Below are 25,750 nucleotides of genomic sequence, written 5' to 3' on the forward strand. Positions count from 1 at the left end.
GTAACTCTCTTGTCTTAATGTAACTTTTCATTTGCCAGTGATTATTCTTATTATTTTGTTTGTTGACTTGTCTTGTATATTTTATACTTAATTTTATTCATGTCTTGTTTTTCTAACGTAATTAAAATTTCATTGTTAAATTTACTTGTGTTTTGTGTGTCTTCCCATTACCTTACTACAGACGAAAGTTCCAGCTTTTTCTCTTTTTCTTTAATGTGACGAGGCCCTGCCCCTAGCTTTTGAAACAGCCGAACACCAACGCTTTACCGTCGCAACAGTTTGAATTATTTGATCGTAAATGCCTTTTCGCTCAAGCGTTAGCTAAAGAGTATTTGATTGCACATACAACAGATCACCCGTGTCGTAATTTTGTTCACGACGCAATTCTACATCGAACGAAGCAGCAGCAGATCGATTCGGTGATGGCATTACCATTGATTGAGAACTTTGTTCCCAATTTCTAAGTACAAATCTTCAATCATTATCAACGCTTCGTTGTAGATTTCTGCTGTGAAATTCATGTTCATATTTGAATTTTTATTGCGTATTCGACTGACTATATCATCAGCCATGAGCGATTTGTGTTTCTCCCATACTCTGTTGGAGATGAAGGAGAGCCGGTGGTCAATATGATTGAACACAATGCACGAATTTGATTTGGATGTGAAGTGTTGGACGTGTCATTAATGCATACATCCCAGTGTCGGTCGTTCTCCAGTAAATTCAGAGCTTGTTATGCACTAGGGAAAGTGGCATGTGTTACGCCGCTGACAAATCTCAATTGCTGGAAAGGCGTTGGACCGGGGACATTTACCAACAGCTTGCGAAGAAAGAAGCATTCATCCTGATTGGAATGCGTTGTATACAGTCTGCCTATCGTAGTTTGAATATGCCAGGTTGTCCGTCGACTCGCTCTTCTCGTTTACGTCGTTCAAATGATTTTCTACTGGCAATCCATGTGTAATACGTAGGCACTTCCGAATAAGCAATGTTTTCGCAAATGCGAAATTTTAATATAACGTGAAGAAAGCAGTTAACGTTGTTGTAGCCGGTGGATTCATAGGCGTTTGTTGCACATTTGCATCTGTGAAATTAACGTTGTCTATTTTCTTTTTTTCAAAACAAAAAAATATTAACAAAATATTTCAATTAAAACGCCAATCAATCGACACCGCTCAATTTAACCACAAACTGCACTGAAAAATAAGAACAGTTAAAAAAAGGGAATGAAGAAAGAAATAAGCTATTCTCACAATGTACGGTATGGTAAACAACACAGCTCAATTCCAACAATGTCAAAATAATTAAATCAAAATTTAAAATCAAAATTTAAAATCAAAATTTAAAATCAAAATTTAAAATCAAAATTTAAAATCAAAATTTATGAAAATTCCATATATCAATGCAATCAGAAACATTGAAATTGAATCTTAACATTTTGTGTATCGTATGTTGCTCTAACGTGCAACAGATGGCGCCGTTTATCAAAAAATGCATGTTTTTACCTGTTACAGAAGTGGCATCTAAATAGTAGGACTATCAAAACACACACATTCGAAAGGAACATCTTGTCAAAATTTCAAGGCAACCAGTGAAGAACTTCCGGAGATTACAGCACGTGTTGCTCCTATGTCCAACAGATGGCATCTTTTTTAATGTTTTTTCCTGTCACAGGTGAGGCATGTATATAGTAGGTATGTGAAAACACTCTTATTCGAATGCAACGTTGTGTCAAGATTTCAAAGCAATTGGTAGAGAGGTTTTGAAGATTTCCCTCACTTGAAAAAACAAAAAAACACAGCTTTTCAAAAAAGCATGTTTTTCCTCTCACAGACGTGACATCTATATAGTATGCATATAAAAACCCGCTCAGATGCGAATGGAACGGTGCGAAAATTTCAAGGCAATCGGTGAAGAACTTTCGGAGATTAGCGATTTTGAACAAACGAACATGTCCATTTTAATTTATATAGATTATTTATATATCAGAAAGTGTTAAAAGAAGGCACCAAGCTGGGAAGGCTATGTAGCACCATTGTGCGTAACAATAGTCTCCGTGGTGTAGTGGTAAGACACTCGCCTTGCGTTCCGCGAGCTCTATGTCATGGGTTCGTATCCTGGCCGGGGAGGATTTACTGGGCGCAATTCCTTAACTGTAGCCTCTGTTTAACGCAACAGTAAAATGTGTACTTGGATGAAAAAACGATTCTTCGCGGCGGGGATCGTATTTCAGGGACCTGCCCGAAACGCTACGCGTACTAGTGGCTGTACAAGAATGTAACAACTCTTGTATATATCTCAAAAAAAAATTAAATAATGCACCTGTATGGTAAACCAAATCCTGTCAGCTGTAAAAATATTGATGCAGTTATTTAAATAAAATATATTTAAAGAATTACTGGTGTATTTTTATCCTATCTTTTTGTACTGTACAGTATATCCAAGGAAGTGAAAAAACTTAGACATAATGCACAATTTAATGAATGATTAAGTAATTATCAAAAGTAGTAAGTAATTATCAAAAATAGGCACCAAACCGGGAAGGCTATGTAGCACCATCAAATGCGCAAAATAATCAGAGGGCGCTAAATATCACCAAGGATGCCAATACGAGAACAAAAACGCATAAGGCGAACAATATCAAAAGTATCCGAGTCACTAGAGAATCCAAGAATTCTATTGAGGGACAGGTGACCGCGAGGGACGGTCGGAAAGCAAGACACACGCTCGTCCTGGAAGTCAGGACATTCAAGAAGGACATGCACGACCGTAAGAGGGACAATGCAACTAGGACAATAAGGAGCAGGGCGGCGCTCCATCAAGTGACCATGGGTTAAGCGAGTATGGCCAATACGCAACCTCGCCAGAGCTGTTTCCCACCGCCGGTTACGGTGGAAGGAGGACGGCCATGAGGAAACACAACATTTGAGTACGTAGTTTGTTACCAGTAACAGACAACCAAGAAGCCTGCCAACGGGTAAGGACGGAGGAATGGATAACCGGGTAAAAGTCGAAATATGGAATACCTTTACGAGAGATGGGACAAGAGCGGACAGCTTCCTTGGCGGCAGCATCTGCACGCTCATTTAAAGACACTCCAATATGGCTGGGAACCCAACAAAACTCAACCGACTTAAATTTACTGTGAACAAGAAACAGCCAATGCTGGATCTCGACAACTACTGAATGAACCGGATTAAAGGACCCAAGAGCCATGAGGGCACTACGAGAGTCAACAACAACTACAAAGGAAGACTGACAACGAGAAAGCAGGAGACGAAGAGCATAGGGAATAGCATAAAGCTCCGCTGTAAAGATGCTAGTCTCCGGAGGTAAGCGACACACATAATCAGGAAAAACAACAGAGTAGCCAACACCGTCCGCAGACTTAGACCCATGGTGAAGACAGAAACGGAGCGGGAGTGAGAAGAAAAGTGCTCAAGGAAAAGACGTTTTAGAATCGTAGGAGGGGTAAAAGCTTTAGTGATATGGGTCAAGGATGTACAAAACCGCGGAAGAGGGACTCTCCACGGGGGAAAGAAGGAACAACACGAGGAGAAACATTAGAAATACGAACGGAAAGAGTCCTGTAGGCGAGATAACCGGACAGAAAGAGGGAGGTGGTGAAGAGGAAGAGGAACCGCAGGAGGGGTAAAAGTTAAAGCACGACAGAGGCGAGAGGAAGGATGTTGTAAGGACCGCGCAAGATAGCGAAAACAGTAGCGATCACGGCGGTCTTGGAGAGACAGGAAGCCAGTGTCAACGTACAAGCTAAGAACAGGAGTCGAACGAAAGGCACCAGAACTGAGGCGCAACCCAGTATGGTGCAAGGCATCAAGACGGCGAAGAGTAGGAGAAGCAGATGAGTAAGCAGGGCAACCATAATCGAGCTTAGACAGGACGAGAGAGGCATGTAAAGCAAGGAGTGCGCGCTTATCTGCCCCCAAGAAGTATGGGACAAGACCCGAAGGAGGGTAAGGGCCTTAGAGCACTCAACACGGAGGTAAGAGATATAGGAAGACCAAGACAAACGAGTGTCAAGGAATAACCCCAAAAGCCTCGCGGAATCTTTGTACTCAAGGGGATGACCATAAAGTGACAAAGAGGGACGAAGAACGACCCGTTTCCGCGTAAAAGTCATGGCACAAGTCTTAGAAGTAGAGAACTTTAAGCCATGATCGGTGGCCCAAGACGACACGGCATCAATTGCAAGTTGAAGCCGGCGCTGAAGGAGAGGCGAATCATCACCCTGACAGCAAAGGGTAAGATCATCGACATAGAGAGCGGAGAAGACACCTAAAGGAAGAGATGAAAGAAGACCATTGAGGGCAACCAGAAAAAGAGTAGTGCTCAGAACACTACCCTGGGGCACACCTTCGTTTTGCTGAAAAGAGGCAGAGAGCGGTACCAAGGCGCACCCGAAAGGAACGACGAGAGAGGAAGCTGCGGAGAAAGAGGGAGACGACCACGAAGGCCAAAAGAATGAAGTTGAGATAGAATATGATACCGCCAAGTGGTGTCTTAAGCCTTTTCCTGGTCAAAAGGGACGGCAACAACGGAGGTCTTCGCAGCAAAAGCAGTACGAATATAGACCTCCAAGTTCACCAGGACATCTGTCGTGCTGCGGCACTTGCAGAAACCAAATTGAGAAGGGGAGAGGTGGTGATGGTGTTCTAGGAACCACATCAGACGATCGTTAACCATACGTTCAAAGAGTTTGCAGACAACTTGTGAGGGCAATAGGGCGAAAGTCCTTAGGGGAAGTTCCCAGAGACCCTGGTTTGCGAACAGGGAGGACAACGGCATCGAGCCAGTCCTCAGGGACTGACGACGACTCCCAGATCCGACTATACAGACTCAGTAAATACAGAGACGTGCACGGAGGGAGATGGCGAAGCATCTCATAATGAATACCATCGGAGCCCGCCGCCGTAGAACCGCAGAGAGCCAGGGCAGAACGAAGTTCAGAGAGAGAGAGAAGGGATCGTTATAGGAAAGTCGAAGACGAGTGCAGAAATCTAAAGGACGAGACTCAAGGACAGGTTTACAAAGAAGGAAAGATTGGGGAAGATGAAGACCAGAGCTAACAGGAGAAAAGTAGGAACCCAGTTCGGTAGCAACCTGCAACGGGTCCGCCACAAGAGTACCACGGAGGTGAAGGACCGGAGAAACATTGCGAACAAACTTACCCGCTATCTTGCGGATACGTTTCCAGATCTGTGGCAGGGGAGTTTCGGACGTAATTGTGGAGACATAAGATGCCCAACATTCACGTTTAGCCGTACGGATGGCCCTACGGACCACCGCACTCGCTTTCCGAAAGAAAATAAAAGAATCGGCCGTCTGCCAACGGCGGTGTCTCTTCCAGGCTGCACGCTTACAGCCCGAGCACAGTCTGCATTCCACCAGGGAACGCACTTCCGCGGACCCTGAGAGGAAGAGCGAGGAATAGAGCGGAGGGCAGCGTCGAAGACTCATGAAAAAGGAGGAGAGCGTGAGGGAGAGGAAGAAGGGAGAGGTCACAGAGCAGCACTGAGGGTAAATAGGTTCCAGTCCGCTTTAGCAAACTGTCACCTAGGGAAGGAGAGGGAAGGACGAAAAGAGAAAAAGGAAACAAGGCTGGGGAAATGGTCACTGCCATGGAGGTCAAGAACCTGCCACGTGAAATCTAAGTAAAGAGGAAGAGCAGAGAGAAAGATCAAGACAGGAAAGGGTGCGAGTCCGAGAGTCCAAATGAGTGGGCTCACCAGAATTCAGAAGAGACAAGGAAGAAGAGGATAAACGGCTCAAGAAGGCGACCTCGGGTATTCGTCAGAACATCACCCCAAAGAGAATGACAATTGAAATCACCCAGCAGGAGCACAGGCTCCGGCAAGGAGTCCAGGTGTTGTTTCAGATCAGGAAGAGAAAGCGGGACACTCGGGGATGAGATAAATGGAACAAACTGTGTACCATTTCCCCACAAAGATACGAGCAGCAGAACAATGGAGAGGCGAAGGAAAAAGTAAGGGGACAAAGGGAACATCAGTGCGAATCAAGAGAGCAGAAGAATTAGGAGCCCCAGCAACAGCTGGGGGGGGGGGTTAGAGAGGAATAGCCATGAAAACGGCCAGGACGAGCACCAAGCATCGGCTCCTGGAGAGACAAAGGGGCGAAAACCGCGAAATCAGAAGTTGGAGTTCGAGGAAATTGGCGTAATAACATCGAACGTTCCATTGAAGAATGGACAACGACGAGAAGAGAAAGGACAACAACAGAGAACAAGAAACAAAGGCGAAAGAGCAATATAGCACGTTAAAGAATATCAGGGTCGGGATCAGGGTCAGCAAAGTCAGGGTTAGGGGGCATAGGTAAACTGAGCAAAGATGGAGGGAAGGAAGCGGGAAAACAGACCAGAGGGGGGGCTGGCGTGGTCCGGAGGAGGAAGAGGAGGAGACAACAGAGGAGTAGTCAAGGGCAGCAGCAGGAAGAGGGGGAGTAGAAAGAAGGGAGCACACCACAGCAAGGGCAGCAACCGAGAGGGAAGCGGGGGCCAAAGAAACCTCCATAGCAGGAACAGGGGGCGCAACCACCGAAATGGGAGGGGAAGGAGCGATAGAGGCAGAAGAAGGGGCCGAGGAAGAAAGTGAAATCTTCTTACCCGCCGGGTAAGAGGACGGAGAGCGCCAGGCTTACGCTTCTGACGTAAAGAGACAGGCGTCCCAGCAACTACGTACTGGGCAACGGATTCTAGCGTCTCAACAGGCGAAGCCAAACGAGAGCACACGCGACGGCCATTTGGAGAGCGATGGACATCGGCCCGCACCGACAGGCGGTGGGGAGAGTCTAGAGACAGAGGGGAAGGAGGAACGGAGGGAGACTAGGAAGGAGACACAGGAGACGAGACAGACTGGGTAGAAAGAAGGTGAACTCCAGAAGAGGACCAGGAGGTGGATCCTTCGGGACAGAACTCAAAGGAACAGAGGAGGGGGCAGTGGGCGTATCAGAGTCCAAGGCCCAGAAACGGTTGCGAGTCGGAGGAAGGTGGGAAGAATGAGGAGAGGAAGAGCGCAACACGCGAGCATAAGAGATATTAGCATAAGGCAGGAGATGGCGAACCTGGCGCCTCGCCTCAGGAAAAGATAAACGCTCCCGGTTTTTCAAGCCGAGGACGGCTGCCTCACGCTTGTAATGGACACGCATGGGAGAAGGTAGGATGGGCCTCGCTGCAGTTGAGGCAACGAGCTCGGGGAGAAGTGCACTCTGACTTAGTGACCTTTGCCACCAAACAAAGGACAGAGCCACAGAGCAGCGGAGGGCACCATGCCCAAACCTCCAGCACTTGTTACAGAGCCTAGAAGGAATGTACTCCTGGACAGAGCACCTGGCACCAGCAAGAATGACAGAGGGTGGAAGGATCCGACCATCAAAGGTAATTTTCACAACCCGAAGGGGTTGAGGGCGACTACCACGAGAGGGACGAGTAAACGTGTCCACTTTGAGACTAGAATGGCCCTGGGCAGCAAGGATATGACGAATATCGTCGAGGCAGTCTCGCAGATCCCGAACACCGGTCGTAACATGGGGCGGGAGGAGAGTAGTGCCAACACTGGCGTTCAACCGAACGTTCTTGGAGACCCGAACAGGGATCTCGCCAAGGAAGGATAAGGCAGCCAAGCGGGAAGCTGCATCCTGAGAAGGAGCAGCAACGACACGTGTACCGAGACGAGTGGGGTTGAAAGTAACAGAGGCATCCACGGAATCAACGAGATGTCGATGGAGGGAGAAATTGTTAGGAGGCGCAGAATCAAGAGGGACGAGATCAAAATATTTAGCCGACGAAGCGGGACCAAACAAAGCTTGATAGGTCTCAGAACGGGAAGGAATCGAGCGAGGGTGGCAGTGACGAAGACGATGGTGAGAACCCCCAGAGAGGGGTTAAAGGCGCAGTGGTCACAACTAGAGACGGAGCCGCGGCAGAGAACGAGGTAGTCACCACTGGGGGCTTGGGGCTCGACCCAACCACAGAGGGAGGGGAGCCGAGGGGAGGAGTCGGAGAGGCCAAAGGAGGAGCAAGGTCGGGGCCCAATGCAGCGGAGGCTACAGAGCACGGTCTTCCAACACGGACCGACTCGGGGGTGGGGGGGGGGGCTTGGTCGCCCACCCCACGAGCCTGAGAGGATACAACAAACATTTATCGACATACAGACGAAGAGAAATTCATCCACGAATGTGCCCCCATACCCACAATTAGAGGCAGGACACCCAACAGGAAGCTATTGCCGACCATGCCGGGGCCCCCTAGGGGCGAGTCTTGAGTATACACCCCACAAATGCCACCTTAAGAACAGTCAGTCCGTGGAGATCGGGTTCAGCAACAAAAGGGGGGATTGACAATAAAAGGTTCCCCTCGCTCTCTACGTCGGGTACTACAGTTCTACGGGTGCAAGAGTATGCCTCCTCAAGCACCCGGGCGTCAAAATAGAAGTAGTCCAAGGGAATAACCAGAACAAGCAAAAGGTCGGCAGAAAACGGCAAGCAGATAGAAGAGGGGGGAGAAAAAACGAAACTGAAGGAAAAGGAAAAGGTGCTCAGCATAATTGGAGAGGACAGCGGCAGGAGCACAAGGCTAGAAAAGGACAGGATTGTCCCAAGGAGCATCACACTCCGGCAGCCGCCCACTAAGCCCCCACACGGCGACAACGAGCTGAGCGGGGAGGGGGGGGAATGAATGATTAGAAAATGATTGGCATGGATTAGCAGTTCAAAAGAAATATGACTTATCAACATGATCTTTATGATCCATGGTTAACATGATTTAATAAGGATAATACAGTACTTTTAATACAAACTAAAATTTAAAATCTTTATTAACGATTTTTTTTAAGAAGATTAGGTATACACAGCAATGTGCTGCTACCCTGTTCTATATGGCATATTACACAGTGTAGATAAAAAACTAGCTACAAGTTTATCTAATACTCCCATCTCACTGGATGGTTAGACATGCATGGAATCAAGGTACAAAATACCAGCCTCAATACAAAAAAATCAACTGACTAAACAACTTCACGATTTTCACAAGAGGTAAGCACTGAATCATGGAAACAATTACTCTTGCCAGTTTCTACAAGACCTTTCAAACAATGTATTTTTTACCATGTTTAGGTATACACAGCAATGTGCTGCTTCCCTATTCTGTATGAAGGACCACACAGTGTAGATAAAAAAGCAGCTACTAGCTCATCCAACATCCTCACCTCACAGGATGGCCAGTCATACATGGAATCAGGAGACAACAAAATACTTTAGGCCGATCTATTAGCCTCCACTGGCAAAAACTGGGTGCAGCACAAGAATATCTTCCAATATTCCTGAGTACGAAGTAATTGCGAAGCTCAAAGTACCTCATACCATTTGGTATGAAGTCACTGATAACAGGGCAATCACAGATATAGTGTTGGAGTGTGTGTTCTCTCGAGTAGGACTGAAAACAGATGTTTTTTTCCACCAAGAGGGCTTTAAACCCATGTAACCACTTACCCGCTGAAGCTGTAAATGCCAAATTTCAGCTAAAAAATATCATTAAGGCAATTGGCGGGCCCTTTAACAAGCCGCCGGCTTTGTCTTCGAGGCCACTAGATAGATAGTGGCCCTTGGGTAAATTCAGTAAATATATACAATAATTGTCAGCGCATCTTCCGAGCAACAAGGACAGCTACACAGTATTTTATAATTACGTAGGTAAACAAATATAACATTTGTTTACTATAATGTCGGTGCTGGCTGTAGAAGTTGAAAAGACAGTTTTACTTCGAAATACACTAATTTTAAGAAAATTCGACGTAAATAGTAGGCAGCAGAGCTCAGATAAGCCAGCGCTAAATCTTCAATATGAAGAATGGTCAGCTTGGCATATTCCTAGACAAAAGACTCAACTTCAGTACCCACATACAACAGATAACTAAGAAAGTCTCTAAAACAGTTGGTATACTCTCCAAAATCGGATATTATGTTCCTAACTCTGCTCTCATCTCTCTATTATGCACTAATCTATCCCTATCTCAACTATGGTATCTGTGCATGGGGTTCAACCACTGCAAACCACCTCAAGTCCATCACCACCCAGCAAAAATCTGCTATCAGAATAATATCAAATTCTGCTTTCAGACAACACACAGCCCCCTTGTTTAACTCCCTAAACATGCTAAACATAATCTCACTCCACAAATTCTCTTATGTCAACTACATGTACAAAACCCTGTTCTTAAATGCAAATCCTTGTCTGAAACTCTTCTTGGACAGATGTAATAGGACCCATTATCACCACACCAGAAATAAATCTCTTTGATATCCCCAGAGTTAAACTTAATCTGTGTAAACACTATGCAAATAAAGGGACCCAGTTTATGGAACTCACTCCCTATTGAATTGAAAAGCTGTCCAACTTTTACATCATTCAAAATCAATACTAAAAAGTACCTAATTTCATCTTCATAGTTTTTCACTTTTTGCCTTAAAATTGCACTGTATCAATTGCTACCCAATCTCCCAACCTTTATGTTCCCAATTTGAACATCTTTACCATTGTGATCATTGCTGTTTTCTTATATGTGCTGCCAATCTGTTGTATGGTGTTTATAAATCTTGTTTATCTGTATCATTTGCTACCCAGTCTCACAATCTTTATGTACCCAATCTGAACATCTTAACCATTGTGATCATTGCTGTCTTATATGTGCTGTCAATCTGCTGTATGGTGTCTATTAACCTTGTTTAAATTACTAATCAAGCTGTCAATGTAATCAATCAGAGCTCTAATATAACAATGTGCTTTAATATACCTACTTGTCTCTCTCATCTCATTTTTCTCTTGTAATGTATCTATCATTTATCAATTCTGATTGAAATTACCTACTTAAAATTATCTGCTAGATTAAGGACCTGCCCGAAACGTTGTGCGTACTAGTGGCTTTACAAGAATGTAAATACTGTACTATCCAATGTATTCTCACAAACCCAATGTACCTTGTATATATATAAATAAATAAATAAAATAAATAATGTTGCCTGCTCTCTGATTAGCCAAACGAAACTGACTTCTATCGGCACGCTGGTGAACCATCAAATTTCTTCCTAAGTGGACCTACCTGAATTGCACCTAAGCATATTTTTAGGGCATACTTAAGAACCTTCATAGCAAACCTACTTACGAAGAAATACAGGCAGCTTCATGAATCTAGGTCCTTGGCATTTCACAAGTTCCTCAAAATATGTCACCTCACCAAGACAAAAATCACCTATCGCCTGATATACATGTTTAACAGGAGAAATTTTCCATTATAAACACACGATTATAAATCTAGCAGGCAACTACCCAAAAAAGGTCACAGACCAAATGCCAACAGGTCCGCTCACCTGAAGAGATCAGAGAGTTGTGGCGTCTTGAGGTAAGCTTGCCGAGAGGGGACACTAACCAACTCCAATCAACTGACCAACTTTCAAATCTAAGTCTTTTACAACATACTTAGGAACTTCTAATTTAACAACTTAAAGAGTACAAGGCACAACCTTACATAATTATGTATAATAGAAAATCAATACATTAAAGAAATCATGAAATACAAAATAAGTATAAAGAATTCGCATGGATACGAGATGGTAACACTGGCAAAGTCGGTACATCAGAAGGGGAGAGGGGTGGGAGGGGGAGAGGGGTGGGAGGGGGGGGGGGAGGGGTGTTAGGGAGAATTCTATGACATACGCCAACAGATATGCATACAAGATATAAAATATATTAGATATATACAACACGTATCAAAAGATTGTCCAAGTGGAAAACTTTTCACAGTGACAATTTCATAATGTCCTCACAATGGGACAATGCAAGGTACAACAAAATGGAAACTACTCTGTATACATATGAAAAATTCATCTGGAAACTAAATGTATGCATTCTCCAACATGGTCCACATGATGTTACCTATATAGCATTAAATACAATAAACATACAATGATTTTTTTCAAACTGACATTAGTCTACTGCTATAACTAAACATCTAATAATTATCTACAATTACATGGCATACAACTGATAGAATTAATATATACTTGGAATGTACATCACATTGCCAATACATAAGAATTTTATGTATTTAATTACATTATGTAACTGAATTATGTATTCAGAGTTAAATGGCAAGTTTCTCTGAATGCTCTGTGTTCCCTGTGTTCCTCATACGCCCCACAAGTGCCACCTTAAGAACCGTCAGTTCGTCGAGAGCGGGTTCAGCGACGAAAAGGGGATTGACAATAAAAGGTTCCCTTCGCTCGAGACGTCGGGTACTACAGTTCTACGGGTGCAAGAGTATGCCTCCCCAAGCACCCGGGTGTCAAAATAGAAGAAGTCCAAAGGAATAACCAAAACAAGCAAAAGGTCGGCAGGAAACGACAAGCAGATCAGAGAAGAGTGGGGAGAAAAACGAAACAAGGAAAAAGGAAAAGCGATCCAGCACAATTAGAGAAGACGGCAGCAGGAGTGCAAGACCCCAAAAGGACAGAGGACTGTCCCACGGAGCATCACACTCCGGCAACCGTCTACCAAGCCCCCTCAGTGCCAACGGGCTAGATGGGGAGGGGAAGAGAAGAACCAAGTACTACCTAATTAGCGCCATGTAACCTACCTTACCCCATAAATGTCAACCCATGTCTTTCTGTTCTAAACAATGCCGTTTGTTGCCCAACTTGTACAGTTGCCGATTTTTTTTTTACATCTCCCCTCTTTTTTTTATTCCTTTTTTCAACAATATTAATTGGGAGTAAAGTATAAATCAAGTTTTAGTCAGTTTTTCCTCCACACCTTGCCCGAAACACTTATTAGTGGCTGTGTATTATGTATTAGCTCCATAAATCTCACTGTTGTAACTCTGCATCTACGCATGTACTTTTCCTAAGTAAAATATAATGCAGGATCAAATAATGTATACTTTGTTAGTCAATATTTTGTGAACGACATCCACCTTGTGCTAGAGGTAGGACTGGGGGAGGGGGAGTTAAACCTAGTAGTCACGTGACCATAACATCTTCAGTTAATCTCAAACATCCTTTAAACACTAGTACCAAAAGGCTGCCTCCATAGCCTGGAATATTCCCCCCCCCCCCATCCTCCCAAAAAATTGTGAACCACTTTAGCATGCCATTTACATACTAGTATTTTCTAGCAAGACTTAAAATTTTAATGTTGACGCCCCGCTTGAGAAGAACGTGGAGACAGGCAGAAGGGAGCATCTGGAGGAGCCCCAGAGACGAGCGTACCACCAGGGGCGCAGCAGTGTAGCAAGCAGCCGGCTTCTTGCTCATCATGGCTCTCCTGGCGAGGATAAGTCATTAATAAAATTTAGGTTATAAATGTGCAATTCTTTATGTAGGGGACAAACTAGAAAGCAAACAAAAAAAATACTAGATGTAGTGTAATGTGCATGATCTGTCACCTTTCTCCTAACCATCTCTCTCTCCCTCCATCTCTCCATCTCTCTCTCTCTCTCCCTCCATCTCTCTCTCTCTCCCTCCATCTCTCTCTCTCTCTCTCCATCTCTCTCTCTCTCTCTCTCCATCTCCATATCTCTCTCTCTCTCTCCATCTCCATATCTCTCTCTCTCTCTCCATCTCCATATCTCTCTCTCTCTCTCCATCTCCATATCTCTCTCTCTCTCTCCATCTCCATATCTCTCCCTCTCTCCCTCCATCTCTCTCTCTCTCCACACTCTCTCCCCCTCTCCCTCCATCTCTCCCTCTCTCCATATCTCTCTCTCTCCATATCTCTCTCTCTCCATCTCTCTCTCTCTCCATCTCTCTCTCTCTCCATCTCTCTCTCTCTCCATCTCTCTCTCTCTCTCCATCTCTCTCTCTCTCTCCATCTCTCTCTCTCTCTCCATCTCTCTCTCTCTCTCCATCTCTCTCTCTCTCTCCATCTCTCTCTCTCTCTCCATCTCTCTCTCTCTCTCCATCTCTCTCTCTCTCTCCATCTCTCTCTCTCTCTCCATCTCTCTCTCTCTCTCCATCTCTCTCTCTCTCTCCATCTCTCTCTCTCTCTCCATCTCTCTCTCTCTCTCCCTCTCTCTCTCTCTCTCCATCTCTCTCTCTCTCTCCATCTCTCTCTCTCTCCATCTCTCTCTCTCTCCATCTCTCTCTCTCTCCATCTCTCTCTCTCCATCTCTCTCTCTCTCCATCTCTCTCTCTCTCCATCTCTCTCTCTCTCCATCTCTCTCTCTCTCCATCTCTCTCTCTCTCCATCTCTCTCTCTCTCCATCTCTCTCTCTCTCCATCTCTCTCTCTCTCCATCTCTCTCTCTCTCCATCTCTCTCTCTCTCCATCTCTCTCTCCCTCCATCTCTCTCTCCCTCCATCTCTCTCCCTCCATCTCTCTCCCTCCATCTCTCTCCCTCCATCTCTCTCCCTCCATCTCTCTCCCTCCATCTCTCTCTCTCTCTCTCTCCCCCCATCTCTCTCTCTCTCCATCTCTCTCTCTCTCTCTCTCTCTCTCTCCATCTCCATCTATCTCTCCCCCTCCATCTCTCTCCCTCCATCTCTCTCTCCATCTCTCTCTCTCTCCATATCTCTCCATCTCTCCCTCTCTCCATCTATCTCTCTCTCTCCCCCTCTCTCCATCTCTCTCCCCCTCTCTCTCCCCCTCTCTCCATCTCTCTCTCTCTCTCCATCTCTCTCTCTCTCTCCATCTCTCTCTCCATCTCTCTCTCTCTCCATATCTCTCCCTCTCTCCATCTCCTCCCCGATTCCAGCAGTTACCACTGCCCTGATCAGAGGCAACGGGTTCTCCGATTGGGCCCACACGCATGTTTTAGATTCAACTACCCTAAATAAAGTTTCCAAGTAGCACAGGCCACGGCGAGCCTGTATTGGACTTTCCTGGAACAGAAGCGGGTCTGCATTTTTAGTCTTGTGCAAGTTGTGTGTGTTAGTCCTATATATGTGGCAAATCAGTGTTTATGGCTCTTGTGGTTTTCAGTAAGGTTATGTATAATGCATTTAGCACCAAGATTTAATGCACGTCTTATTATAGTTTGTATTCGTCCTACATCTCATTTTAACAGGAACTTTGTGCAGCAGTAGGCATCTTTCAGATATCCCAATCTGAAACGCTTTGATTTGTATATATAAATTTTAATGTTCAATAAAATGGGTGGTATATACTAAGTATTCATCGTGATAACGAGAAGACTTCTCTGGTATTAATATTTTAAAGAAATTATCTAAAGAATGCACCAAGCCAGAGACACTAGCACCATCAAATGTGGGATATTCAAAAGGCTTTAAATATCGCCAAAAATGCCACGAGAACAAAAACGCAGAAGGCAAGCAATATCAAAATCATTCGATTCACCAAGGATTCTATCTAGGGACAACTGACTGCGACTGATAGTTGGGAAGCAAAACACGCACGTCCTTTAAGTCGGGACTTTCCACCGATATGCACGACCGTAAAAGGGACAATGCAGTTTGGACAATAAGGAGCAGGGCTATGCTCCATTAAGTGCCTGCGAGTTAAAGGGGTATGGCCAGTACGTAACCTTGCCAGAGTAGTTTCCCTGCCACCTGTTACGGTGGTAGGAAGGCCATGGGGGACACGCTACCCTTAAGAGCTCTCAGTTTGTTATCAATACAAAGACCAACGACCCTGCCAATGGCCACAGATTGAGTAATGAATAACCAGGTAGAAGTCTGAATATGGAACGCTTTTACCGGAAATAGGACAAGTGTGGAATAACCTTATCGCCAGCGTCCGCACGCTCATTTAAGGATGCCAACATTGCTGGGAACCAGCAAAACTATGCCTTAAATCTGATGTAGACTAGAAAGTGCCAATGTTTAACTTGTACAGTACAGCTTGGGGTAGTCTGACTAAAGCCATGAGGGTAATGCGAGAGAGTACTACAACGACAAAGGAATGTTGACAGCGAAAATGCAGCCAATGAAGAGCATACTACAATTGCATAGTCCTGCCGAGAAGGTTCTCGTCTCCAGGTTCAACGCCACAAAGGTGTAGTCAGGAAATAAAACTTGGTAGCCTACACCATCGCAGACTCGCCACATCTGTGAAAGCGGCAACGGAGCGAGTAAGGAAAAGAGGGCAAGGAAAAGAGGGCAAGGAAAAGAGGGCAAGGAAAAGAGGGCAAGGAAAAGAGGGCAAGGAAAAGAGGGCAAGGAAAAGAGGGCAAGGAAAAGAGGGCAAGGAAAAGAGGGCAAGGAAAAGAGGGCAAGGAAAAGAGGGCAAGGAAAAGAGGGCAAGGAAAAGAGGGCAAGGAAAAGAGGGCAAGGAAAAGAGGGCAAGGAAAAGAGGGCAAGGAAAAGAGGGCAAGGAAAAGAGGGCAAGGAAAAGAGGGCAAGGAAAAGAGGGCAAGGAAAAGAGGGCAAGGAAAAGAGGGCAAGGAAAAGAGGGCAAGGAAAAGAGGGCAAGGAAAAGAGGGCAAGGAACTGAAGCATTTGCCATGCAAGTAATAGATTTGCAAAATTTTGGAAGTGGGACTCCATGGTGGCAAGGATGAATGACTGTTGGCAACATTAAGAATCTTGCAGGTACAGAAGAAGTGGTTAAAGAACAGGGGCTCACAGGAAGCTTACGATCTCAGTAGGACAAGCTAGAAAGGGGTTGTAGGGACAGTACAACAGTTTGGAAAATGGTAACTCACGACGATCCTAGAGACCGAACGCTGGTTATTATGTACAGGCTTAGAATAGAGTCGAACGAAAGGCACAGAGCCGAGGCGTAACCCCGTATGGTGCAGAGCATCAAGACAGTGCGAGAGACAAACGAGTAAGCAGGACAGGCAGAGTAGAATTTAGCTATCACACGAGAGGAATGTAAAGATGAGCAGGCGCCTATCAGCTCCCCAGGAAGTATGGAACAAGACTAAGTTAAGGGCCTCAGAGTATTCAACTTCTAAGAGATTTGGGGGGAGGGGGGACCAAGACAAGTGTGGCAAATATCAACCGCAAAGGTATAGCAGAATCTCTTATAAATAGGTTTACCATAGAGCGATGAAGAGGGACGAAGAAAGACCTGCTTCCGAGAAAGTCATAGCACAAGTATTTGTTAATGAGAACAAAGCAATGATTGGTGGCTCACGACGACATGGCATCAATCTCAAGTTGGACGAGTCATGGGAAAAGATTCATCACCGACAGCAGAGGGCAAGAGAGTCAATATAGAAACCCGAGAAAATGGCAGAGGGAGGGGAGGAAAAAACCATTGAGGGCAACCAGGAAAATAGTGCTCAGAACAACTTTGGGGTACACCTTTGTATTGCTGAAAAAAGGCAGTGGGGTATAAAACTTCTATAAAAAGAAAGACTAGAGGGTTTTGTAGAAAGATTAACACAAAGGCCAAATGAATGGAGCCGATAGAATATGGTACTTCCAGGTGGTATCGTACACTCCCGGCGTTTCTGCCAGACTGCACACTTACAGTGGACAGCCCGAGCATAGTCTGAATTCCACCAGGGAATGCACTTTCACGTGCACTGAGGAGTAGAGTGAGAAACAGTGGAGAGCAGTGACTAATATATGGCGTCATGAAAAAGGGGACTTCGAGGGAGAAGATGATCACAGGTCAAAGCATAGCGAGAGAGGGTGTATAGATTCCAGTTAACCTTGGCAAACTGCCCCTAGGCAAGGAGAAAGTACAAAAGTGACAAGGATGGGAAATGCTCACTTAGTCTTGTGCAGGTACGCGATTTTTCGCGGCAGGGGATCGTATTCCAGGGACCATAGGATTAAGGACTTGCCCGAAACGCTACGCGTACTAGTGGCTGTACAAGAATGTAACAACTTTTATACATCTCAAAAAAAAAAAAAGAAAAAAGGAGGTCAAGAATCTGCCACGTGAAATCTAAATGAAGAAAACCGAGAGAGATAGTGGAAAGGGTGCAATTGCAACAGTGAACTCTCCAGAATTCAGAAGAAACGGGACAAACTGTTCAAGGCAGCACCCTCGGGCATTTGTCAGAGCATCGCCCCCCAGAGAATATGTCTACAGTTAAAAATTACCCAAAGGGAGTACAGGTTCCGGCAAGGAGTTCAACAGTCATTCAAGATCAGGAAGCGAGGAGAGTAAAATGATACGGAAACCAATACCGACAGTAGTAGAAAAGAATTAACTGGAAAAGTGGAACAAGCTGAATATCATTACAGATCAAGAAAGCAGTAGATTTTGGGGCTCGAGCAAAACCGAAAGGGAGAAGAACTAGGGATGAAAATCACGGAAGCGACCAGGACGAGTGCCATGTATCTTCCGAGACTGACAGTGTAAATTTAGTGATCAGAAGCTGGTCATGGAGGTTAGCATAGAACCTAGAAATATTTAAGAATGCAAACCACTTTGTCGTCTAGAGCAAAGGCAAAGCGGAATCCAAGATACTAGATATATCAAGGTCAGTGACATCAGGTTATAGGTAAATCTGGGCCAGACGATCTAGTCATGGGGGCAGTAGGATGGGCCAGAGGCAGAGTCTGGAGGGGGAGGAGGCAGCAGAGAAGGGCGGTAAAGGGAATCAGAGGGGGGGGGGGGGAACATGGGAGCGCACTTTATAAAGGGTAGCATCAGAATCTAGGGTTAATGGACTTAGACGTTGTGTCAAGAGACTCCGCCATTCACCAGAGATACAGGGATCTAGTCTGACACGGAAGGCGAGGGATGCAATTAGCTTTCTTACCTGCCGGGGAGACATTATAGAAGCCAGGTTTAGGTTTCTGTAACTGCTCCCGTTCTTTCTCTCCAAAGATTGGAGGCAGCGACCCCGTACACCACCAGTAATGTTCCGACATGCTCTACAGTCGCAGAAGCGGTCAACACAGACAGCTGGGAGTAAAGTGAAACACACCCTAGACGGACAGGTGTTGTAGAGGGAGGGGGGGGGTGGGAAGGAGCAAGAAGGATCGAGTCTAAAGGGGAAGGAGGGGCATAAGAGACCGGGAAGGAAGGAAATGAGGGAAGATGGTGAACATATCGCCTAGGGGAAAAAAATAATCGTTTTGTTTCAAATTTATGATCATCCTCATGTGTAGTACACACATTTGAGGGGGGAGTAAGCAAGGTGGGAGTCTCCGTAATTATCACGTGAACGGAGGGGGGGGGGATGGAGGAACTATTTGAATGACCCCAAAGACTACACAAGGGGCCTAGACATGCCTCCTTGTGCTTTTTAAGGGACCATGGCCAAATCTCCAGCACCTACTGCAGAGCTGAGCATCTGGCACCCGGCAAGAATTCAGGTAGAGACTTATCAAAAGGGATTTTCATTATACGAAGAGGTTGGCGACGACGACCACGAGAAGGACGAGTGGGTGCATCAGTAAGGATAAGATGGCCTTTGTGCCTCAAAGTTATATTAATATCTTTGAAGCAGTCTTTCAGTGCCCCATCAGTCAACATGGTGAGGGAGAATAACTGCCAATACTGGCATTTAACCGGACATTTGAGTTCCGAACAGGGGACCGTCTCCAATGCAGGACAATTAAGCCAAGTGGTCAGCCACTTCCCGAGAAGTGTCAGCAACATGTGTACCAGTACGGGTGGGGTGAAAAGGGACAGGTATCCATCGAATCAACTAGGCATTTATAGATGAATAAATCAGTGCACAAGACCAAAATAACAGATCAAAATGCCTTGTCCATTTAGCAGAATCAAACAAATGCTGGAAAGTAGAAGATTGGGTAAGAATCATGCGTGTTCGAATATGAAAGGTGACGACGCTGAGCACCCCCAGTAAGAGGGGGGGGGGGTAAAAGGTGCAGTTGTTACAATGAGAGGGAGCTCGCCAGTTTGTGGTCGGCACCACTGGAGGCTTTGACTCAACCCTGCCACAGAGGTGGGATGGGAGCAGAGGTGGTTGGGAGAATCAAAAGCAGCTTTGAGCCCAATGTAGCAGGGGTTACAGAGCCTGGCGTTCCATCACAGTCCGACTCGGGTGCCTGGTGGCCCACCCAACGAGTCTGAAGTTGAATTGTGTTCAGAAGTCTGCATAGAACTAACATCAATATAATTTCATCACCAATTATGCCTCTACACCCCCCATGGAGCAACTATTATGAGGGAGAGAGAGCCCGATACAGCCAGCTTGCATCGTGGACAACAGAGTCTTACGCCACCCGGTGTCAAACCAGAAGAACAGCATTCAAGAACGGCACCAAATCGGCTGGTAGGAGCAATCAAAGTAAATCCTCCCCAACCAGGATTCGAACCCAGGACAGCATTCGTGAAACGCCAGGCGAGTGTTACACTACAACACGGGGACTGCCTAGACACATTTTAGGATTAAGTGCAATAGCCAATGAAAATAACCCATTTTTAAAACTGTAGGAAACCGACTACATTGAAGGACATTGTAAACAGCCTGGTTAATGTACACTTCATTTACTATATAAGAACTGCCCCCCCCCCCCTCCCCGCCCCTTCCCTTTACAACAAGCCTTTTAGACTGAAAGTGTCATTTTTCAGGCCAGTCAAGGGAACCTTCCTCTTCCTCCACTGTGGAAGAGGAAGAGTCTGCCCCCAATGACACAAACAATTCTCGATTTTTATAGTCTGAAATACGGTGCGTTTACTATAGAATTAGTTTGTGCTTCGAAACTGAAAAAGATTGGCTGGAGGAAGGAGGGAGAACACCAGATATTAGGGAGAAAGGAGGAAATGGAGTTAAAGGGGAAGAGACCCAGGCATAGCCAGATACCATGTTATAATTCACTTTAAATTATATATGTACATTACGTTAATTTCGTCAAGAAAAATCGAACCAATTGTTCGTCAGTCACATAATATACAACTTCAATAAAGTAAAAGTTGTCGTGTAGGCAAAATAATACCTGAAACATTTTATGAGGAACGGGTCATTAAGGTCTTGTATTTTGGCAACATTGTCAAAGGCTGCCTCGAACGCCAGTTGTGTCTTCCTCATTCCAGCCCCATAGACTTTCCTAGTCTCCTCACTCGCCCCTTCAATCATCATGTTTATCTGTGCAGCATTCCTGTTCAATAGTCCTGTCTGGTTAACGAGGTTACCTGACAGTAGAGAGACAATTAGTAATTGTTCAAAAGTAACATGCAAGGATATGCGAACAATAAAGTAGGAACTATAGTGTGCTCTAGCCAAGAGCAACGTTCGAAACCGAATTTTCGTCAGCCACGTTAGATATACGTTGAACCACCGCCACTTTGATAGCATTTATACGTAGGCGTCATTGAGCCGTGTTAAGACATTTAACCATGAATGGTTACCATTAAACAGTTATAGCTACAGTTTAAGTGTCAAATGCCCTTTAAATATAAAATCTTTCAGAGGTATATTTTTCAATCTCGCCACGTTTCGTAAACCCTAACATTAAACTTTAATAAAATTAAAATTTTATTGAAACTAATTCTAATTTATCATAGTACTGCAGGCATTTGCGGCCCTCCAGAATCAGAATACTTAAAAGGTCACAAGATAAGGTGCCACTTCTCTGAAATAACCCTAGAACAAAGGTTCTTAAATTAAAAAAAAATGGCCCCAGGTTTTGAAGACTAGTTTGCCGAACTGGCAAAAATCTGAGGGAATGGTATATAACATCGATCATCGAGGAAAGTTAGAAAATAGGGGCTGTAGGATTACTCACATGGTCTAACCAGAACAACAGAGGTTCCCGAGGAATCCAACTCCAAGCGTAGACTCTGGGTGAAGCCTTCTATGCCCCACTTTGTGGCACAGTAAATCGCTACGTAACGTTCAGCTATCTGGCCTGCTGGGGAAGACACCATAACCACCCGACCTGCCACAAACAATGACGTTTCAAGGTTAGAAATTTGTAAGAAGCCAATGGTCATCAACCAAAATGTATGCCATTTTTGGCTCTGCTCCCAACCCAAATCCAGCAATGGCTGCCCCACTGGGATCACAGGATGAGAACAATTCCTTCCAGGCACTAACTCGTCTGTCTAGACTATTAAATTTATGGTGCCATTATTTTACGAGGATGCCTGTCCGTCACTAGCGCTCGTAAGCCAAGTGTGAATATAATATACATCTAGGAGGGTGCTGTGCTATGAAGTCGAGTCGTGCATTTATATATAAACATCTTTAGTAAAGACCCGAGTGCTGCTATTCAATAAAGGTTCAAGATTATTGATAAAGATCCAGCTGTACGAGCCTATTATGTCAGTATTATAGTAAGTCAGCCAGTATTTTCTACCGTTTGGAGAAGACGGCGTGGGATTTTTTTTTTTTTTTTTTTTTTTTTGGGGGGGGGGGGAAAGTAAAGAGGAAGGAGAGGCATAGGTGAAGGGAAGTATAGAAGTGGGGAAATACAGTGAGGTGTGAAAGCAGGCGGGCTGTTCGGCTTGCTGACACAATGTGTGGGTGTTGGCAGCTAAGCTGGCTCTTGTCAGGGAGCAGTGAGTGCGAGAGGTTCTTCACATGTGTTCCACCATATATGGATGTCTATGGATGAATACTGTAGCATTCATATATATACGCACTCCGATGCTGCCACATTTTGTTTAAGGCTCTTATTATTTATAGTTACTCATACATACACCTATACATATACCCGTATACATATGCACACACAAATACACTCAATTTTTCCCAATTATTGGGGGAAGGATTTCTGCTCAGCGTTTCATCTGGGAATTAAGTACTGTGGGGCTGGGTTTGCATCAAGTAAATCGAGGCTCTTGGGCCACCAGCTATGGGAGTGGGGCGTCTCATCTTTGAGTAATCTTTCTAACATTGGGTCCTAACATTTCGATGGTGTTCCACACCCTGATAGCTTGGTGCTGCAGTCTGATGTTTAGTGGCTGTATGTTCAGGAGCTCAGGAGCTGGATTGTCTGGTCATATGGTGGACTGTTTTGCTGCTCTCCTTAGCGCCTTATTTTGCACCGCTTGCAGTTTCTGCGTGTTAGTTTTCTTTAGGGTGTGTAGTGGTACTGGGGGATACTCTAGATGCTGCCGACCTAGAGCCTTATATAGGCTGATCTGAATGTTTGTACCGAGGCTTCGGAATCTATTTTCCGAAGGCTGCTTTGGCATTGTTTAGTCGGTCCCATACATGAATTTGTATCCCTGTTCTATTTATCAGGAGTTCCAGTATTCTGCCTACCTCCGCACCGTGTGGTAGTTTATAAGAGGTGTGGACGGCATTGACACCCCTCCCTCGAGTGGGGGGGGGGGAGGGGGAGATATCAAGCACCAAGACTTCAATTGATCTTTAAATTACTTTTAAGTGACGACTAGAGGAATGCTAACTACGAGCGATCATGAAAAAAAAAATTGTTTAAGCATTACAAAAGTAGTCCCTCAGTTTGCACACGAGAGGGCGAGTAGCACGGTTACTGGTAGGCTCACCAGCACAGAGGAACTGACCCCACGTGCCCAGTGCACCAATTCTCCCCCCCCCCCCCCTCTGCGCTTCAACATCTACATTTTCTCGTTTCCAACGAGAGCCCATGTTTCAAGCGACACCATTATGCTATAGATGGTGCAGTGGGGTTTGTCAGTGAAGAGAAACTACAAATCACTACATGTTGCAGGTGCCCAATGAGAATGTAATTTTCAAAAGGCACCAAGGCAGGGAGGCTGTAGCACCGGCAAGTGTGAGGGATATTATAAAAGAGCTAAATATCATTAATGATGCCAATACAAGAACAAAGTGCCTAAGGGGAACACCAAAGGTATCCAATTCGCCAAGGATTCTATCGAGGGACAGGTAACCACGAGGAGTGGTCGGGAAGGAAGATACGCACATCCTGGAAGTGCATTCAGCAAGGATAGGCATGACTAAGATTGACAGTGCAGTTTGGACAATAAGGAGCAGGGCAGCGGACCATTAAGTGCCCGAGAGTTAAACGTGTATGGCCAACGCATAAACTCAGCCGTTTCCCCACCACCGGTTAAAGAGGTAGGAGGAAGGCCGGGGGAAGACAATCAGTGAACAGGCACGGATTGAGGAATCAACAATAAAGTCTAAATAAGGAACACCTATGCGGGAAATGGGACAAGTGCGGATAGCCTCCTTCACAGCAGCATCTGCATGCTCATTTAAGGAAATGCCAATATGGCTAGGAATCCAGCAAAACTATTGTCTTAAGTCTGTTGGAGATGAGAAACCCAGTATTTCGACGACCACATGGACAGAATTAAAGGACTAGCGTCATGAGGGCACTGACAGTACTACAAAAAGGAATTATGGCGAGAAAGCAGTTTACGAAGAGCATACAAAATTACACAAGTTCTGCCGTGAAGATGCTAGTCTACGGAGGCAGGCGACACAGGTGCAGTCAGGAAATACAACAGTTGCCTACACCACTAGCAGGATTAGACTCAAAGGTCTAATGCTCAAAGGCACAAGTCTTAAAAGTAGAGAACACTAAGCCATGACTAATGGTCCAGGACGACACCAATTGCAATTTGAAGCCACCATTGGAGGAAAGTCACCTTGACAGCAGAGTAAAATCAAAGAGCACAAAGTCAGAAGGCAGTGAAGAAAATTGAGGGCAACCAGAGAAAAAGAAAAAAGGTTCAGAACCACCTTGGGGCACACTATCTTCATATTACCGAAAAGAGGTAGAGCGATACCAAGCTGCACTACAGGAACGACTAGAAAAAGTTTTGGAAGAAGCGATTACCATGAAGGCGAAGAGAACCGAGTAGGGACAATATATGCCATCTCCAGGTGGCATCTTATGCCTTTTCCAGGATAAAAAAAATAAGACAGCAACCACGGAAGTCTTTGCAGCAAAGGCACTACGACTATAGATCTCCAAGTTCACGAGAACATCAGTCGTACTGCAACACTCAAAACCCAAATTGAGAAGGCGAGGCAATAGCACTCAAGGAACCACGAACATTGATCATACGCTCAAAGAGTTCGAAAACCGTTAGATGAACGAGGCGGAAGTCTTTAGGGGAAGGGGGACCCCAGGAGAATCAGGTTTTCGAATAGGATGAACCGCCGCCTCAAGCCAGTCCTCAACGATTGGTTACGATGCCCAGACACTTCTAAACATATGGTAAATACAAACAGGCATGGAGGCAGATGGCAAAAATAATCTATTAATATCATCCGAGCCCCTCTGCCACAAAACCACAGAGGGACAGGGAAGACTGGAGTTCCGAAGAGGGATCGCTATAGGGAAGCCGAGTGCAAAAATCCAAGGGACAAGATTCAAGAAGGGGCTTACGAGTAAGGAAAAACAGTAAGATTAGAATTTGAGCCGACAGTATAAAAGTGAACCCAGTTCGGTCGAGACCGACACCTGTTCCGCCACAATAGCACCACGGAGGTGAAACTAGCAAGAAATCCGAAATAAACTTCCCCGCTATCTTTTAGATTTTCTTCCACATCAGGGGCAGAGGAGTCAGACGTAATGGTGGAAACTAAAGAGATCTCCAACCCTCACACAGCCGTACAGATGTACAGGCCACCGCACTTGCGCTCCAAAACAAAAATAATCGGGCGTCCGTCGGCGCCGGTGTTTCTTCCAGGCTGCATGCTTATAGCAGACATCCCCGAGCAGTCTGTATTCCACCAGGAAACGCACTTCATCGCGCCCCAGGAAGTAGAGCGAATAACAGAAGGCACCATAAAAAAAATAAACTCATGAAAGAAGAGGAGGGATCTGGGGAAAGGCAGATCTGGTTCGAAATAGTAGCGCACAAGGCGAAGAGGTTCTAGTCAGCATTGGCAAACTGCCATCTAGGGAAGGAGAGGCAAAGGCAAAAA

The 25,750-nt window shown here is 45.2% G+C and overlaps 1 protein-coding gene across 1 annotated transcript in view; it reads right to left on the reverse strand.

Moving 5' to 3' along the window:
* Positions 1-12,406: 12,406 nt before the first annotated feature.
* The window catches only part of LOC138355434 (D-beta-hydroxybutyrate dehydrogenase, mitochondrial-like), a 28,959-nt gene continuing 15,615 nt past the window's right edge, over positions 12,407-25,750 (reverse strand). The window contains exons 4-6 of the mRNA XM_069310329.1: positions 21,645-21,797; positions 20,856-21,051; positions 12,407-13,348 (exon numbers count right to left, since the gene is read on the reverse strand). Of these exons, the coding sequence (XP_069166430.1) occupies positions 13,186-13,348; positions 20,856-21,051; positions 21,645-21,797 (512 nt within the window). The 3' untranslated portion in view covers positions 12,407-13,185. The remainder of the gene's footprint in view (positions 13,349-20,855; positions 21,052-21,644; positions 21,798-25,750) is intronic.

The sequence above is a fragment of the Procambarus clarkii genome, chromosome 67 (genome assembly GCF_040958095.1).
Source record: "Procambarus clarkii isolate CNS0578487 chromosome 67, FALCON_Pclarkii_2.0, whole genome shotgun sequence".
In the NCBI taxonomy this organism is placed as follows: Eukaryota; Metazoa; Arthropoda; class Malacostraca; order Decapoda; family Cambaridae; genus Procambarus; species Procambarus clarkii.